Source organism: Plectropomus leopardus, chromosome 8 (assembly GCF_026936395.1).
Source record: "Plectropomus leopardus strain MGB_pleo_1.0 chromosome 8, ASM2693639v1, whole genome shotgun sequence".
Taxonomy (NCBI): domain Eukaryota; kingdom Metazoa; phylum Chordata; class Actinopteri; order Perciformes; family Serranidae; genus Plectropomus; species Plectropomus leopardus.
This window is the reverse complement of record NC_142183.1, coordinates 20,084,859-20,103,753: the sequence shown is the minus strand read 5'-3', so window position 1 is coordinate 20,103,753 and position 18,895 is coordinate 20,084,859. Positions and strand designations below refer to the sequence as shown.

General features: G+C 41.6%; 3 protein-coding genes and 1 pseudogene across 3 annotated transcripts; all 4 read left to right on the top strand.

Annotated features, from left to right (window-relative positions):
* Positions 1–781: 781 nt before the first annotated feature.
* LOC121940836 (protocadherin gamma-A12 pseudogene) lies at positions 782–3,175 on the top strand (annotated as a pseudogene).
* Positions 3,176–4,890: 1,715 nt separating this feature from the next.
* On the top strand, positions 4,891–7,275 carry LOC148188919 (protocadherin beta-15-like). The gene has a single exon (XM_088081433.1). The coding sequence runs from the start codon at positions 4,891–4,893 to the stop codon at positions 7,273–7,275; it is 2,385 nt and encodes a 794-aa protein (XP_087937559.1).
* A 3,300-nt stretch (positions 7,276–10,575) lies between these two features.
* Positions 10,576–13,210, top strand: LOC148188918 (protocadherin gamma-A12-like). Its single transcript, XM_088081432.1, has one exon. The coding sequence runs from the start codon at positions 10,835–10,837 to the stop codon at positions 13,208–13,210; it is 2,376 nt and encodes a 791-aa protein (XP_087937558.1). The 5' UTR covers positions 10,576–10,834.
* Positions 13,211–16,573: 3,363 nt separating this feature from the next.
* On the top strand, positions 16,574–18,844 carry LOC148188917 (protocadherin gamma-A11-like). The gene has a single exon (XM_088081431.1). The coding sequence runs from the start codon at positions 16,574–16,576 to the stop codon at positions 18,842–18,844; it is 2,271 nt and encodes a 756-aa protein (XP_087937557.1).
* Positions 18,845–18,895: the final 51 nt, after the last annotated feature.

Here is an 18,895-nt window from a genome sequence, read left to right as displayed (position 1 = left end):
GTTGGTTAAGACAGCACTGCATTTTCACTTGCTTTCATTTTATAAAATCACAAAGTGAACAGTGTTTCCTCAAAATATGAGCACTAGGACACATATAAAGACTTTAAAGTGTCCTGTGTTTCTTGTTCCCAACTCAAACCAGTAAAATGGGAATGTGAGGAAATGGGAGAAAAAGAAAAAAAAGACCACCATTAAGTTATCGATAGACATTATTATTTGGATATTGGTTTACACAGTGCTGACATCAAATGAAACAGTAACAAAACAAATACCCAATGAAAGCTTGCCCCCATTTTGTCTTCAGACATTTCTGTGCATGTTCTAATGGAAAATGCAGGCTCTTCCCCAGAAATAGTTACAGCAATTTGATGTTTATGTTCCTTTTTTCCCCCCATCGGAAGTATCCAATAGTTTTTTACCCTGTCTCGAAAGTCATTCTATCCAGTCCTTATTACTTTGTTATTTTCTTTTCTAATATGCAAGCGTCATTGTTGTGGTCCATCTTTTAAATGTGAAAAGCACAAAAAACTACATCGTCTTGTTATACCTAAACTTACACTCATGGTGTCAGTATGTACCAGCAAACGATAGTGCCCAGTCATTCCCCACCCTTCTGTCTCAACGAATTCAAAGCTTGACTCTGCTGTTGTTTCGCTTTTGACGAAATCCACTGAGTGCAGGACTGCAGTGTGATCGTTTTTGTTTGTTTGAGGGAGATACGACTGCATCGTTGATATATTTTTGACCTACTTTGTGGTATTTGTACCCTCCCATAGTAACAATGGGACGCAGCAGAATTGCGCTGCTTCACGGCCTAGCTTTTATTTTTCTTGTCCTCAACCTCGTCTATGGAGACGTGAGCTACTCTATCCCCGAAGAGATGAAACGTGGATCTGTAATTGGAAATATCGCTAAGGATCTGGGCCTGGATTTGGGCCAACTGTCTGCTCGCAAGGCTCGCATCGATACTGAAGATAATAGCATGAAGTACTGCGGTGTGAATCTCAACACCGGAGATTTGATCGTACAAGAAAGGATTGACAGAGAGGGGCTTTGTGCGAAAAAGGCTTCGTGTGTCGTAAAACAGGAACTCGTACTTGAAAATCCTTTAGAACTTCACCGTATTAGTATTCGAGTTCAAGATATTAATGACAATTCACCCAAATTTAAAGAGGAGTCCCTTAATTTTGAAATTCAGGAATCAGCAGTCAAAGGTGCGCATTTTCTCTTAGATGAGGCACACGACGGAGACATCGGAGAAAATGCTGTTCAGGGCTACTCGCTTCAGCAGAATGATCATTTCAAATTAAATGTAAAGACAAAAGGCGGTGGACGAAAATATAGTGAATTAGTCTTAGACAAAGAATTAGACAGGGAGGAAAAGAAGGACATCATGTTATTGCTTACCGCATTTGATGGTGGCTCTCCTCAGAGATCAGGTACTGTAGTCATACATGTCACTGTGCAGGATGCTAATGATAATGTACCAGTGTTTAGCCAGGCCGTTTATAAAGCCAGTCTGCCCGAAAACTCACCTCTGGATACATTGGTGATCACAGTGAGTGCAACTGATGCAGATGAGGGAGTCAATGGTGAGGTTAGTTATGGATTTGACCATGTTTCAAATGAAAACCAAGTTTTCTCTCTGAACTCTAAAACAGGCGAAGTTAGCGTATCGGGATCTATTGATTTTGAAAAAGAGTCGTCATATGAAATGCAGATTAGCGCAAAAGATGGACAGGGGTTGGCGTCATATGCAACGGTAATAATTGAAATTACTGATATAAATGATAATGCTCCAGTTCTTTATCTGAAATCACTGTCTAACCCCATACCTGAGAACGTGTCACCTGGTACGGAGGTGGGCATCATTAACGTGCAGGATAGAGACTCTGAGAATAACAGACAGGTCCGCTGCTCCATTCAGCAAAACGTCCCTTTTAAGTTGGTTCCTTCTATTAAAAACTATTATTCTCTGGTGACCACAGGACAACTGGACCGTGAAGTAGTGTCTGATTACAACATTACAATCACTGCCACTGACGAGGGCTCTCCACCTCTGTCCTCCTCTAAAACTGTTCAGTTATCTGTAGCAGACATCAACGACAACCCACCTGTGTTTGAGGAACAGTCGTACAGCGCATATGTGAGTGAAAATAACAAACCTGGCTCCACTTTATGTTCCGTTAGCGCTCGAGACCCCGACTGGAGACAAAACGGTACAGTGATTTATTCTCTGTTAGCCGGTGAGGTGAACGGTGCCCCGGTGTCCTCCTATCTGTCTGTGAACGGAGACACGGGGGTGATCCACGCTGTGAGGTCGTTTGATTATGAACAATTCAGGAGTTTTAAAGTGCACGTGATGGCCAGAGACAACGGTTCTCCTCCGCTCAGCAGCAACGTGACCGTGAGTGTGTTCATATCGGATGTGAATGACAACTCTCCTCAGATACTGTACCCCGCCCCGGAGGGCAACTCGTTCATGACCGAGCTGGTCCCCAAAGCTGCACACGGAGGCTCTCTGGTGTCCAAAGTTATAGCGGTGGACGCAGACTCCGGACAGAACGCCTGGCTGTCCTATCATATAGTGAAATCCACTGATCCTGGACTTTTCACTATTGGTGTCCACAGCGGAGAGATCAGGACACAGCGGGACATTTCCGAGTCTGACAGCATGAAACAGAACCTTATTGTGTCAGTGAAAGATAACGGACAGCCCTCTCTGTCTGCCACCTGTTCCATGTATTTACTTATTTCTGATAACTTGGCTGAGGTACCAGAACTGAAGGATATTTCTTATGATGAGAAGAACTCCAAACTGACCTCTTATCTGATCATCGCGCTGGTGTCAGTGTCGACATTTTTCCTGACCTTCATTATCATCATCCTGGGTGTGAGGTTTTGTCGCAGGAGAAAGCCCAGACTGTTGTTTGATGGAGCAGTTGCCATCCCCAGCGCTTATCTCCCTCCTAATTACGCAGATGTTGACGGCACAGGAACTTTACGCAGCACTTACAATTATGACGCGTACCTGACAACAGGTTCAAGAACCAGTGACTTTAATTTCGTGTCCTCTTACAATGACAACACACTGCCTGCTGACCAGACTCTGAGGAAAAGTCCATCAGACTTTGCTGATGTATTTGGAGATGCTGAAGCCTCACTAGAGGTATGAAAAACCCTAAATCCATGATATTCTTTACTCCCAAAGGCACCCGTTTTTCGTTATTTTTTTTTAACCACAACTACAACGTGCAAATACAGTCCATGTAGAAATCGTCATGTTTCATCTTTATATACGTTGATTTAATTAGTTTTCTTGTATGTTCTCTCCCATATACTCCAGTTGAGGTTATATTTGTTCTGACAGTTGAGTTGATAATACGACACACAAAAGGAGTTGATCTAAGAAAAGAAGTTCAAACGTAAAACTCATTCAAATTGTTGTACAGAGAACAACGTTGGCCCAATCTGATGTGGCCATTGCTTTGACTCTCACAAAGTATAGGAAGATATCTGATCGTTTGCTTTTACATTAGACCGTGTGAGATCCACTTTAAATGTTGCATTGTCTTCAACAAATGCTTTATTTGACCGATAAAACCTATTTCCATTTAGAAAAGATTGATTAATTAGACAATTATAATGTTGTGCTAAGTTTGCTTCTCACATTTTCTGCTTCTTTTTTATTCCATATGAGAAAAACGTCAAATATGTGGTTTTGAAAAACGTTTTAGTCGCAGTAGGTGTTTTTAAGTCAGAACTGTTGAGTCTTGAGAAATTTCATTTTTGACTTGCTGCTGTTGTCGTTTGCGTTAATGGGTAGGAAAGACAGTGGCACGCTCATTCAATCACTTTCCAACTTTTGATCTCCTGCTCTCTCTCCCTCTCCCTCTCCCTCTCTCTCTTTCCCTCTCTCTCTCCCCCTCCCTTTCTGTCAGTAAAGCAATGTGTCAGCTTTGATTTCATGACGTACCCTTTACATGGCTCACACGTTGTTGAGTTTAGTGTTTCAGAAATGATTTGTTTGGATTTATCAGTCTCTTTATTTTCATCTTGATAAATTACACGACGGTACTTTCTGTATGAGGTTACTCAGTGCATAAGTCGAGCGCGGAGCTGTCGGAAGCATACTTGGCTGTAGCCGCTTTGTAATATTTTATCATTGGATGTTGCATTAATATTTTTAGACCAAAATCTTTGCTCGTGACATTCCTTTGGAAACAGGTATTGATGCTTTGATTTAATGACTGCAACTCATCTTTAATTACTTTAATAACATTGTTTTTCTTACGGTCACAGCCTCTGCTGTGTTACGACGGTGCATATGGTAAAGCAGTAATATCAGTCCTTTGCTATTTTAATTTGCCACTTGTGTCAATATTATTATACCACTACTACTGCTGCAACTGCTGCTACGGCTACTACTACTACTACTACTACTACTACTACTAACAACAACAACAACAACAACAACAACAACAACAACAACAACAACAGCGATAGTCATAGTAGTAGCTATAATAATGATGATGATAATAATAATAATAATAATAATAATAATAATAATAATAATAATAATAATAATAATAATAATAATGATAATGATAATGATAATAATAATAATAATATACACACAATGCCATTTCTTCATTCCACTCTGGGTGTCGCCATTCACCAGTCTACATGAAACGTTTTCACTCCACCCTCTGGTGTATAGACCAATAAGAGGGCAGTTTTTCAGTCGCTGTTGGTTGTACGATGCAGACAGAGCAATTGTGGAGATCTGTGGATTTTCTTCTCATGACTTAACTCCATCATGTTTATTTAATTTGCAATCAAAACGCTGACCATTTTCGAGTAAAAAACAAAACAAAACGCGTTGTCACGATGGGGCTCAGACTGAGCTGCTTCATTTTCTTTCTTCTCATGTGGCAAGCCGCGTATGGGGACGCGAGCTATTCCTTTCAAGAGGAGATGAAGCGCGGATCCGTTATTGGGAATATAGCGAAGGACCTTAATCTGGACCGGAGTAAACTGTCTGCAAGGAATGCTCGTGTTGATGCTGCAGGGAATCGCAAACGTTATTGTGACATCAGTCTCAGCACTGGAGATTTAATTGTTGCCGACAGGATCGACAGGGAGGAGCTTTGTGGAGAAAAGCTGTCTTGTGTACTAAAACGCGATCTTGTGCTGGAGAATCCGCTAGAACTGCACCCGTTCAGTCTGCACATTCAAGATATTAATGATAACTCGCCAGAATTTAAGGAAGACTTGATTAATATTGAAATTCAAGAGTCAGCACTCAGGGGTGCTCGTTTTGTGATCGAGGAGGCGCAAGATGCGGATGTTGGACAGAATTCAGTTCAGCAATACAGCCTTAAAAAGAATGATAATTTCATTTTGGCTGCTGACGGAGAGTCGGTAGAGCTTGTCCTTGAAAAGGAGCTCGATCGTGAAAAACAGAGAGAGCTCAATTTGCTTCTCACAGCTTTAGATGGTGGCTCTCCTCGGAGATCAGGTACTGTAGTCATACACGTCACTGTGCTGGATGCTAATGATAACGCCCCAGTGTTTAGCCAGGCCGTTTATAAAGCCAGTCTGCCTGAAAACTCTCCTGTAGATACTGTAGTGGTCACTGTGAGCGCTACTGACGCAGACGAGGGAGTCAATGGTGATGTGACCTATGACTTTGGTCACGTTTCAGAGGACGTGAAGAGAGTTTTCAATATTGACCGTAAAAACGGCAAAGTAAAACTTAATGATGCGCTTGACTTTGAAACCGTTACAACATATGATTTACGCATTAAAGCAAAAGATGGATTAGGATTGTCGTCATACACAAAGGTAACTGTTGATGTTGCCGATGTCAATGACAACGTGCCAGTAATCTATGTAAAATCTCTGGCAAACCCAGTACCTGAGAATGTGTCACCTGGTACAGAGGTGGGCATCATTAACGTGCAGGATGCGGATTCTGGTAATAACCAACAGGTCCGCTGCTCCATTCAGGAAAACGTCCCTTTTAAGTTGGTTCCGTCTATTAAAAACTATTATTCTCTGGTGACCACAGGACAACTGGACCGTGAAGTAGTGTCTGATTACAACATTACAATCACTGCCACTGACGAGGGCTCTCCACCTCTGTCCTCCTCTAAAACTGTTCAGTTATCTGTAGCAGACATCAACGACAACCCACCTGTGTTTGAGGAACAGTCGTACAGCGCATATGTGAGTGAAAATAACAAACCTGGCTCCACTTTATGTTCCGTTAGTGCTCGAGACCCCGACTGGAGACAAAACGGTACAGTGATTTATTCTCTGTTAGCCGGTGAGGTGAACGGTGCCCCGGTGTCCTCCTATGTGTCTGTGAACGGAGACACGGGGGTGATCCACGCTGTGAGGTCGTTTGATTATGAACAGTTCAGGAGTTTTAAAGTGCACGTGATGGCCAGAGACAACGGTTCTCCTCCGCTCAGCAGCAACGTGACCGTGAGTGTGTTCATATCGGATGTGAATGACAACTCTCCTCAGATACTGTACCCCGCCCCGGAGGGCAACTCGTTCATGACCGAGCTGGTCCCCAAAGCTGCACACGGAGGCTCTCTGGTGTCCAAAGTGATAGCGGTGGACGCGGACTCCGGACAGAACGCCTGGCTGTCCTATCATATAGTGAAATCCACTGATCCGGGACTTTTCACTATTGGTGTCCACAGCGGAGAGATCAGGACACAGCGGGACATTTCCGAGTCTGACAGCATGAAACAGAACCTTATTGTGTCAGTGAAAGATAACGGACAGCCCTCTCTGTCTGCCACCTGTTCCATGTATTTACTTATTTCTGATAACTTGGCTGAGGTGCCAGAACTGAAGGATATTTCTTATGATGAGAAGAACTCCAAACTGACCTCTTATCTGATCATCGCGCTGGTGTCAGTGTCGACGTTTTTCCTGACCTTCATTATCATCATCCTGGGTGTGAGGTTTTGTCGCAGGAGAAAGCCCAGACTGTTGTTTGATGGAGCAGTTGCCATCCCCAGCGCGTATCTCCCCCCTAATTACGCAGATGTTGACGGCACAGGAACTTTACGCAGCACTTACAATTATGACGCGTACCTGACAACAGGTTCAAGAACCAGTGACTTTAAATTCGTGTCCTCTTACAATGACAACACACTGCCTGCTGACCAGACTCTGAGGAAAAGTCCATCAGACTTTGCTGAGGTTTTTGGGGATAGTGATGGTTCTCCTGAGGTAGGGACACATTTCATATGACCTAACTCGTGTTCAACTGATATTCTTGTACCAAAGCCAAACAGCTCTTAGAGCAATTTTACAGTTTGTCTCAGCCTTTCGCCCCCACCCCTGAATCTATTCACTCAAAGACACACACAGTTACAAGACTCGCACATACTCTACTTTAATGTTTGTACTGTCAGTTATTTGGAATGTTTGCCCTTTTCAGACCCTTTCCTTTGCGGTGTCTCTGTTTCTTGATCTGGTTGCATAAGTGTTGTTTTTTATGTGAGGGAACACTACGAATTGCGCCGTGGGTGTCTCTGTCCTTGGTGCTGAACCCCCTTGTCACTTCTGATGCATTTTAGAGGTAGTTTTCCTATTTGCTTTATGGTGTTGTCATATCCTATCTTTGCTGAAATTGGTTTGGAGTACTGGAGGAGTTCCCACGAATGACCTGTCTAGCAGCAAAATTTGTTCATACTTATGTCTAATGAAACAGACATTTCTCTAAAACGTTCCAATGCTAGTTTCATAAATAGATCTCTGCTACTATTTCCTGAATTTAGACTTTTTATGTCCGTTCATAATTTTTCTAATTGGTCTTGCTGTTTGATTACAGTGTTTAGGATACATCCTTTAAAACTTAATGAAATGGACCATCCTTCAAAACTCTTTTTTCAATTTTTAAACCTGCTTTTAATCAAAAAGTTTAATTTCTATTTCTGTTTAGTTATTAATGTATGTGGTGATTCAGAAAGAGTTCATGATTATTGTGGTTTTTGAAAATTCATGCTTTCAATGTGTCTCCAAACTGCCGTTCCTTTCATCTTAGTGTCATTGTTGATAACAAGCTAACTGAAGGCCTTTCACAGTCACCACCTTGCTTACTGTCTGCATTTGTACTTTATTCAGACCATTAGAATGCCTCAGGTTTTATATAAGGTTATAACTGGAAAAGGTTTTGACTCATTTGAGGACGTAACAGGTTTTTCAGGTTCATCGGGGTGTATTGAATATGATGCTTGTTTACTTGCAGTGTAACAATGCCCAGTGATTTAGTAAATTCTGATTAAGTAACCTGGCTGTTATGCAGTGTTGCCTGAGTCTTTTGAAAGATTTTTAACAAATGTAGTTTGATGTGATACATTTTGAAGCTTCTGTATGAGCCATTTGTTAGGGCTGATCATTCAGCGTGGATCTGTTGTTGATGTTTCTTGTCTTGCATAACAGATGACAGGGTGACATTCCTTTGTGGAGGATTTTTTTTCTTGCATAACTGTTAAGCATGTTGTCTTTGTTTTTTAGCACTTGAGCACTGACAGAAATACAAATCCAGCTTGGACTTTTATTTAAACAAAGTGAATATAACTGCCCCTGCCACCCTAAAAATCTTGACAGAAACAAGTGCTTTAATAGCATTACAAAATAATATATCACTTATCAGCTTTATAGCAGTGTACAGTGTCCAGTGTAACCGAGACTTAGAAATCAGCTTCATTATTTTGACTACAACAATACATTGTGAATCTTACACAATCACGTGGTCCATGTAGAAGACAAAATTAGTTGGATGACTGAAAACAAACTTAAGCATGCTATTGTTGTGCAATAGTGGCAAATACACCACACCTGGAAGACACTGCTGGAATAATGTTGCTCTTTACATTTAAAGCCAGTCTGCCCCTCTTCTTATACCTGTACGCTAAATGGTCTCTTGTTTGAGCTATGTTGTCTGATTTAACCACAGTCTACAGAGAAAAATAGAATAAGTTATTTTTGGAACAAATGAAGTTCTTCAGTTTCAATTGAAGTGGCTGTCCTAACAAGATGTCTCCGGTGATTGTGCCAACTTACTCTTTTGCAACATTATAACTGTCTCCAGCTGTGTTTTTGAGAAGATACTGCCAAACTGTGTCTTCGTGTTTAGTTTTTTCTTTTTCTGCTTTTGATCTAAGTATTTTTTTTTAACTGACAGAAGAAAGAAATCACCAAGAGGTTCAAGTTGAGCCCATAAATTTCACCTTATGTGGAGAAGTATGATTATACAACCGTACAAACTGTAAACCACCATAATAGTTTTAAATAAACAGTGTTATATAATTTTGTAGTTGCTGCTAACAGCAAGTTTTCTGACTTACAGACGTGTGCATTGAGTTTTCTCTTATTGCTTGCAGTGCTTTTTCCTAAGATACAGTGGCGATAGAGGCTGTTTCTTCGTCAGAAATAAAATAGATGGCTCTGTGTAGAACTTATGCATCTCTCTCTCTTTTTCTAGATTTTGAAAAATGAAACATTTGTCAACAAAAGTAGGACATCAACCCAAGTGGGGTTACCACTTTCAACTTGGTGATGTCTGAATTTCAAGAACCTACAGATACAGATCTAGTTCAAATACATTTATAACTTTTGCTGTAGTCTAACAAACTATTTAACAATGCACAACATTGTTTTATTGGTTAATCTTGAAATAAGACTGCAACAAATAAAGATAAATGCAAGAAAAATTAAATAATCCTACTAATATGCACCACAAAAGAGAGATGCTATCTTAATCCTATGTACAATATACAATAGTATTCAATTTAACAAACTTGTGCAACTCTGGGGTATGTTGACAATGATGATTGAGGTGTGTCATCATTTGAATTTTTTTTTTCTAAATACAAGAATAGCAGCTCTCTGCAGTCATGCACCTGCAGTACATTTATACAGTAAGCTTGCTTTGAAGATTGTTCACTTTGTTGAATGTTCAGATTCTACACCTTATGTACACATCAGGGTTATGGCAACTATTGCCTTTATCTATTACATATTTCATCAGACCCCGTACAGTTGAGATAGACTTGAACCAGGCATAATGACAGTAGAAATATCCCTCTGATTAAATGACAAAAAGAGCATTGCTATCGTGAATGGGATGCACAGAAGGTTGAAGACAATTATACTCTTCTTTTAAAATCCCTGCAACTGACAGTGATTTTTCCCCCATATTAATGGCTATGCACTACAATATTATTTCATTGGAATGTATGTCTTTTAAGTGTGCTGATTCTGACCGTTTAAACAGGACCTAAGAAAATGCACAAGACTTGCCTTGTCTGTAGCTTTCCTAAATGGTTTTCCTAAAAAATATATGGCTTAAAAAGTGCATGATGTCTTCAGACATTGATGTGAGTCTGTCTTTTATGAATTCAAATACATGCACAATAGTACTTGTAAATGGTCTCCCGATATAGTCCGGTTGTGGGTCACTGTAGTTGCAAATGTTGTAAACGCTGAAGTAATTTACTTATATTTCGTTAAGAGGACTAGTAAACAACAGTCAGTTTGGCCACAACCAATTTAACAGTGTTTTATTTGATTTTTGAAATCAGTGTTATTGTTGAAGTTAACTCACGGTGTCGCTATACACCAGCCTTAGAATGGCTTATGTCCTCTGTCCTTTGTGGACAGACGTTCTTGTACGCCCATTGCGTGGTCTACATACAGTCACAGTAATGCCGAATTGCCGTTACTCGTCGTGTTGTTTGGTTTAAGTTCATTTGCTGCTTCAATCCTTTTACACATTAGGAACTCATTCTCGCTGGAGAATTTTATGATGGCGTGCGCCTTCTGTTTCCTCCTGCTTTTTTTGCATGCCGCATATGGAGACATGAGCTATTCTTTTCCAGAGGAGATGAAACGAGGATCGGTTATTGGAAATATGGCCAAGGATCTCGGGCTGCAGGCGGGCGCTCTTTCTAACAGAAGAGCCCGCATCGACACAGATGGGACTGACAAACGTTACTGTGACATAAACCTGAATAGCGGAGAGCTGATTGTTGCCGACAGGATTGACCGAGAGGGGCTTTGTGGAGAAAAGGTTTCGTGCATCCTGAAACACGAGCTTGTGCTGGAGAATCCTCTGGAGCTCCATCGGATTAGTCTTCATATTCAAGATATTAATGATAACTCCCCTCAATTTAAGGAAAAAAATATAAATATTGAAATTCATGAGTTGGCAGACAGGGGTGCTCGTTTTGTGATCGAGGAGGCGCACGATGCGGATGTAGGACAGAATTCAGTTCAGCAATACAGCCTTAAAAAGAATGACAATTTCATTTTGGCTGCTGATGGGAATACAGTAGAGCTGGTTCTGGATAAGGAGCTCGATCGTGAAAAACAACACGAGCTCAATTTGCTTCTCACAGCTTTAGATGGTGGCTCTCCTCAGAGATCAGGTACTGTAGTCATACACGTCACTGTGCTGGATGCTAATGATAACGCCCCAGTGTTTAGCCAGGCCGTTTATAAAGCCAGTCTGCCCGAAAACTCTCCTGTAGATACTGTAGTGGTCACAGTGAGTGCTACTGACGCAGACGAGGGAGTCAATGGTGATGTGACTTATGAATTTGGACATGTTACTGACGATGTGAAGAAGATATTTAGTATTGACCGCAAAGTTGGCGAGATACGAGTAATTGGCGCTGTTGATTATGAAACATCTGCATCATTTGAGATACGCGTTAAAGCGAAAGATGGGTTGGGGCTGTCGTCTTATGCTAAGGTAATAATTTCCGTCACTGATGTGAATGACAATGCCCCTGTAGTCAACTTGAAATCTCTGATGAATCCCATACCTGAAGACACCCCACCTGGTACAGAGGTGGGCATCATTAACGTGCAGGATAGAGACTCTGAGAATAACAGACAGGTCCGCTGCTCCATTCAGCAAAATGCCCCTTTTAAGTTGGTTCCTTCTATTAAAAACTATTATTCTCTGGTGAGCACAGGACAACTGGACCGTGAAGTAGTGTCTGATTACAACATTACAATTACTGCCACTGACGAGGGCTCTCCACCTCTGTCCTCCTCTAAAACTGTTCAGTTATCTGTAGCAGACATCAACGACAACCCACCTGTGTTTGAGGAACAGTCGTACAGCGCATATGTGAGTGAAAATAACAAACCTGGCTCCACTTTATGTTCCGTTAGTGCTCGAGACCCCGACTGGAGACAAAACGGTACAGTGATTTATTCTCTGTTAGCTGGTGAGGTGAACGGTGCCCCGGTGTCCTCCTATCTGTCTGTGAACGGAGACACGGGGGTGATCCACGCTGTGAGGTCGTTTGATTATGAACAGTTCAGGAGTTTTAAAGTGCACGTGATGGCCAGAGACAACGGTTCTCCTCCGCTCAGCAGCAACGTGACCGTGAGTGTGTTCATATCGGATGTGAATGACAACTCTCCTCAGATACTGTACCCCGCCCCGGAGGGCAACTCGTTCATGACCGAGCTGGTCCCCAAAGCTGCACACGGAGGCTCTCTGGTGTCCAAAGTGATAGCGGTGGACGCGGACTCCGGACAGAACGCTTGGCTGTCCTATCATATAGTGAAATCCACTGATCCTGGACTTTTCACTATTGGTGTCCACAGCGGAGAGATCAGGACACAGCGGGACATTTCCGAGTCTGACAGCATGAAACAGAACCTTATTGTGTCAGTGAAAGATAACGGACAGCCCTCTCTGTCTGCCACCTGTTCCATGTATTTACTTATTTCTGATAACTTGGCTGAGGTGCCAGAACTGAAGGATATTTCTTATGATGAGAAGAACTCCAAACTGACCTCTTATCTGATCATCGCGCTGGTGTCAGTGTCGACGTTTTTCCTGACCTTCATTATCATCCTGGGTGTGAGGTTTTGTCGTAGGAGAAAGCCCAGACTGTTGTTTGATGGAGCAGTTGCCATCCCCAGCGCTTATCTCCCTCCTAATTACGCAGATGTTGACGGCACAGGAACTTTACGCAGCACTTACAATTATGACGCGTACCTGACAACAGGTTCAAGAACCAGTGACTTTAAGTTCGTGTCCTCTTACAATGACAACACACTGCCTGCTGACCAGACTCTGAGGAAAAGTCCATCAGACTTTGCGGATGCTTTTGGGGATAATGATGGTTCTCCTGAGGTAGGGCCACATTTCATATGACCTAACTCGTGTTCAACTTAATAAGTTCGTAGGAAAGTCAAACAGCTCTTAAAGCAACTTCTACTGTTTGTCTCAGCTTTCCGTCCCTACACCTGAACCTACTGACTGAAAGACACATGCCGTTACAAGACTCACACATATTCTTCTTTAATATCTGTACTGCAGTTATTTGGAATTTCTTGCACTTTTTCAGACCTGTCTGTGTTTCTTGATCTTGTTGCATAGGTGTTGTTTTTTTATGTAAAGTAACACTGCAAATTGTGCTATGTGTGTCTCTGTCCTTGGTGCTGAACCCCCTTTTCACTTCTGATGTATTTTAGAGGTAGTTTACCTCTTTGCTTTATGTTTTTGTCATTTCCTGTCTTTGGTTTGGAGAACTGGAAATGTCCATCAGTGCCAAGCCCTTTGGAGATAGTGATGGTTCTCCTAAGATAGGAATACATTTCAGAACATCTGATTTAAATGAGAATTCGAAAAATGTGAAGAGATATAGATACACATAACATCAGTTTTGTGAAAAGTCTTTTCAACAACAAACAAACAAAATGCGAGACAAACAATCAAAACGAAGAAAACATTGTTAACACATTGTCTTTTCAAATATGTAATGTTATTGAACTGCATATCTAATAGCTAGATAGTTTCAAACTCAGAACAGTTTTCTACTTGCTTCCTCCTTCATTGTCCAAATCTATGAATTTGTAACCTTGATTACTTCCAGTTTTACATCGTGAATATAAAAACGGGCAATTTTAGTTACAGATGTTTACTTTTACTTTTATTTCAGATATTCTACGAGGCTGGTTAGTGTCAGTGATGTTACACTTGAATATATTCCTGACAGTGTGAGGTTTACAGAGGGTTATTCTCGGATATTCTAAGTTTTTAGGCCAAATCAGCAGAATGTGTGCCTTTACCAAAAATCTTTAAAAACAAAGAAGCTATGCTACCTACAGTCGTTTTGTCACTTTGCTCTGGCTGATTATTCATTTGTAAGTGTGTTGTTGGTGTTTGTTCGGCATAAAATAAGTTTAGTCCTCATTTGAAGTCGTGACATTGTGACATTCATTTTAAGGAATATTGGTCTTTTGCTGTCATCAAAACCTTGGTCTTCACTTTGTTACAATAATCCAATACAATTGCATCCAGTGCTTAAATCAGATTATTGCAGGCTATGTAACCGCAGTTAAACTTTATGTCACTACTCAGCATAAAAGATGTAATGTGACTAAGTTTCAGTGATGACCTCTGTCAGATTCTGCATGTGCCAGTTACAGTAAGTTTATCTCAATGCTAAAGAATAGCTTAAACACAATCAGATGGTCATTGCTGCAGAGAAAGTAACATCTGTGGCTGTATGTATTATCATATGCCATTTTTAGTATGACTGATCAATAAATTTAAAAGCACACATTGTTTTTACACTTCATTCCAGGAAACTCGTGTTAAAATGCTGCTGTTGGCTTTTGCTGGTTCTTCAGGTGGATGAAAGGACATCACCTGCAGTATGTAGGTCTTGGCATTTCAGTCCAGTCCACAACATTTCATTTTCAGAAGTGATTATTTGCGCTTGGTTTTTTGTTTGACTTTTGTTATGGTTGATTGCCAACATGGGCTGTGATTTGGTCTGACCCCTGTGATTGTGAAATGCAGATAATACAAATTCAGAGAGAAACAATAACTCACTACTAATTTTAATCTATTATTTCACACTGTCATGTCTGTCCCATTGATGTATCTGCAGCAATTATGCTGGCTTCATGATATCGTCTGACTGAATTATATTTATCTGATTCATAACATTATGCATCCCAAATGTACTGGGGTACATATGTATTCCGGGGTTATGACTTGCCAGAATACGTGTGGCATTTTTCATAAAAATACAGTCTAAATGTCACACAGGTAGTCTAGATAGGTTCTGTCTGCAGATAGTGAGTTTCCCTCCCAAGTACTTTTTCTAACACAATGACGTTAGTAACGGCTGTTCTGACTGTTTGCTGTGGATTGACTGGGTTTTAAGTGGTTGGTCTCAACGCTATGTTGCCAAGCCTGGTTGTTTTATTGATTTATTTTTTCCTTAAAGTAAGTATTTGATATAATGGATCTACTCTGTTGATACATATTAACAACTTGTATTGTTTGTCTCTGTTCTCTGATGGGGACTGGGAGTTTTTTTTTTCTTTTCCTCTTTTCAGGAAGTGCAAAAGTTTGTTCAGTCCAATTTTAACTGTATGTGTTGTGGTAAGATAGTTGAATCACTTTGAAAAAACAGTTTCTGTAGATTTTCCGTGTTATGCAAGTTCGTAGTATAGTTAGTGCAAGTGGTCATACACACACACACACACACACACAGAGAGAGAGAGAGCTTGTCTCTAGTTGTTCATGTTAGTGCTCTCTGTCACATCCACTGTTTTCAACCAGGCAGATTTGACTGTCTGGGCTCATTTCTCTGTCCTTGGTCCTGAACGGCTGATATCTTTTCAAACACTTTTTGTTTACTTCTCCCCACACTTTCATCAGTTTCATGCCACTTAGGTTTTCCAGAACAGTCAGAAATAAAGAAGTCCAGGTGCAAGTTAATGTGGTGATAAAACGACACAAACACATTCAGAGCGTTTATTATATATGATTTAAATTGAAGATAAAAAACAAAAACTCATGAATATGTAAATTGTTAAAGCTTTAAAGATTAGGTTCTTCGTTATAGCTACATAAATTAACTTTACTTTTAAGCATTATAAATAACCACTTCCTTTCGCATTGAACTATACAAACGCGGGCGCTCTTGTAAACTTTTCCAACTCCGCAGATTTGCAAATCTCAGCTATCACTTTTAAAAGCAGAATAAAATAATCCGAGTTAAGAGACCTACTAACTAGTCTACACAAATATGTGGCTCATGGAAGACTGCAGTTTTTATTATTGCTCATACATCAGAAGAGTTGTAGTGAATTTTTCATGCATAGAAAAACATAGGTAATGAGCAGACTACAGCAAATTTAAAGTGTTCAGTTTTTTCTTTTTCTCTTTTTATCAGTGTTGTGATTAAACTTAACTCACGGTGGCGCTACACACCAACCTTGAGATGTTTGAATTCCTCTGTCCTTTGGTGCGGACGCACATTCTTCCCCTCTTGTATCAGGATAGGGACAACTAGCTCGCAGTTGCTATTCGTGTTATTTGGGCGAACTGCCTTTGTTCGCTTTATTCTTCTGGAACTCGTCGTTGATGATGGATTCAAAAAGACTCGTGTTTCAAACATGCGGCTTCTGTTTCTTCATGCTTTTTTTGCATGCCGCATATGGAGACATGAGCTATTCTTTTCCAGAGGAGATGAAACGCGGATCGGTTATTGGAAATATGGCCAAGGATCTCGGGCTGCAGGCGGGCGCACTCTCTAACAGAAGAGCCCGTATTGACACAGATGGGACTGATAAACGTTACTGTGACATAAACCTGAATAGCGGAGAGCTGATTGTTGCCGACAGGATTGACCGAGAGGGGCTTTGTGGAGAAAAAGCTTCATGCATCCTGAAACACGAGCTTGTGCTGGAGAATCCTCTGGAGCTCCATCGGATTAGTCTTCATATTCAAGATATTAATGATAACTCCCCTCAATTTAACGAAGAATTGATTAAAATAGAAATTCGAGAGTCGGCAGACAGGGGAGCTCGTTTTGTGATCGAGGAGGCGCACGATGCGGATGTAGGACAGAATTCAGTTCAGCAATACAGCCTTAACAAGAATGATCATTTCGTTTTGGCTGTTGATGGAAACACAATCGCGCTTGTTCTCGATAAAGAGCTTGATCGTGAAAAACAACACGAGCTCAATTTGCTTCTCACAGCTTTAGATGGTGGCTCTCCTCAGAGATCAGGTACTGTAGTCATACACGTCACTGTGCTGGATGCTAATGATAACGCCCCAGTGTTTAGCCAGGCCGTTTATAAAGCCAGTCTGCCTGAAAACTCTCCTGTAGATACTGTAGTGGTCACTGTGAGCGCTACTGACGCAGATGAGGGAGTCAATGGTGATGTCACCTATGACTTTAGTCATGTTACTGATGATGTGAGGAAGCTTTTCAGTATTGATCGTAAAGTTGGCGAGATAAGAGTAATTGGCGCTGTTGACTATGAAACTACGACGTCATTTGAAATACGCGTTAAAGCGAAAGATGGGTTGGGGCTGTCTTCTTATGCGAAGGTGATAATTTCCGTCACTGATGTGAATGACAATGCCCCTGTAGTCAATTTGAAATCTCTGACGAATCCCATACCTGAAGACACCCCACCTGGTACAGAGGTGGGCATCATTAACGTGCAGGATAGAGACTCTGAGAATAACAGACAGGTCCGCTGCTCCATTCAGCAAAACGTCCCTTTTAAGTTGGTTCCGTCTATTAAAAACTATTATTCTCTGGTGACCACAGGACAACTGGACCGTGAAGTAGTGTCTGATTACAACATTACAATCACTGCCACTGACGAGGGCTCTCCACCTCTGTCCTCCTCTAAAACTGTTCAGTTATCTGTAGCAGACATCAACGACAACCCACCTGTGTTTGAGGAACAGTCGTACAGCGCGTATGTGAGTGAAAATAACAAACCTGGCTCCACTTTATGTTCCGTTAGTGCTCGAGACCCCGACTGGAGACAAAACGGTACAGTGATTTATTCTCTGTTAGCCGGTGAGGTGAACGGTGCCCCGGTGTCCTCCTATCTGTCTGTGAACGGAGACACGGGGGTGATCCACGCTGTGAGGTCGTTTGATTATGAACAGTTCAGGAGTTTTAAAGTGCACGTGATGGCCAGAGACAACGGTTCTCCTCCGCTCAGCAGCAACGTGACCGTGAGTGTGTTCATATCGGATGTGAATGACAACTCTCCTCAGATACTGTACCCCGCCCCGGAGGGCAACTCGTTCATGACCGAGCTGGTCCCCAAAGCTGCACACGGAGGCTCTCTGGTGTCCAAAGTGATAGCAGTGGACGCGGACTCCGGACAGAACGCCTGGCTGTCCTATCATATAGTGAAATCCACTGACCCGGGACTTTTCACTATTGGTGTCCACAGCGGAGAGATCAGGACACAGCGGGACATTTCCGAGTCTGACAGCATGAAACAGAACCTTATTGTGTCAGTGAAAGATAACGGACAGCCCTCTCTGTCTGCCACCTGTTCCATGTATTTACTTATTTCTGATAACTTGGCTGAGGTGCCAGAACTGAAGGATATTTCTTATGATGAGAAGAACTCCAAACTGACCTCTTATCTGATCATCGCGCTGGTGTCAGTGTCGACTTTTTTCCTGACCTTCATTATCATCATCCTGGGTGTGAGGTTTTGTCGCAGGAGAAAGCCCAGACTGTTGTTTGATGGAGCAGTTGCCATCCCCAGCGCTTATCTCCCTCCTAATTACGCAGATGTTGACGGCACAGGAACTTTACGCAGCACTTACAATTATGACGCGTACCTGACAACAGGTTCAAGAACCAGTGACTTTAAGTTCGTGTCCTCTTACAATGACAACACACTGCCTGCTGACCAGACTCTGAGGAAAAGTCCATCAGACTTTGTTGATGCGTTTGGGGATAGTGATGGTTCTCCTGAGGTAGGGCCACATTTCATATGACCTAACCCATGTTCAACTTAATATGTTCCTAGGAAAGTCAAACAGCTCTTA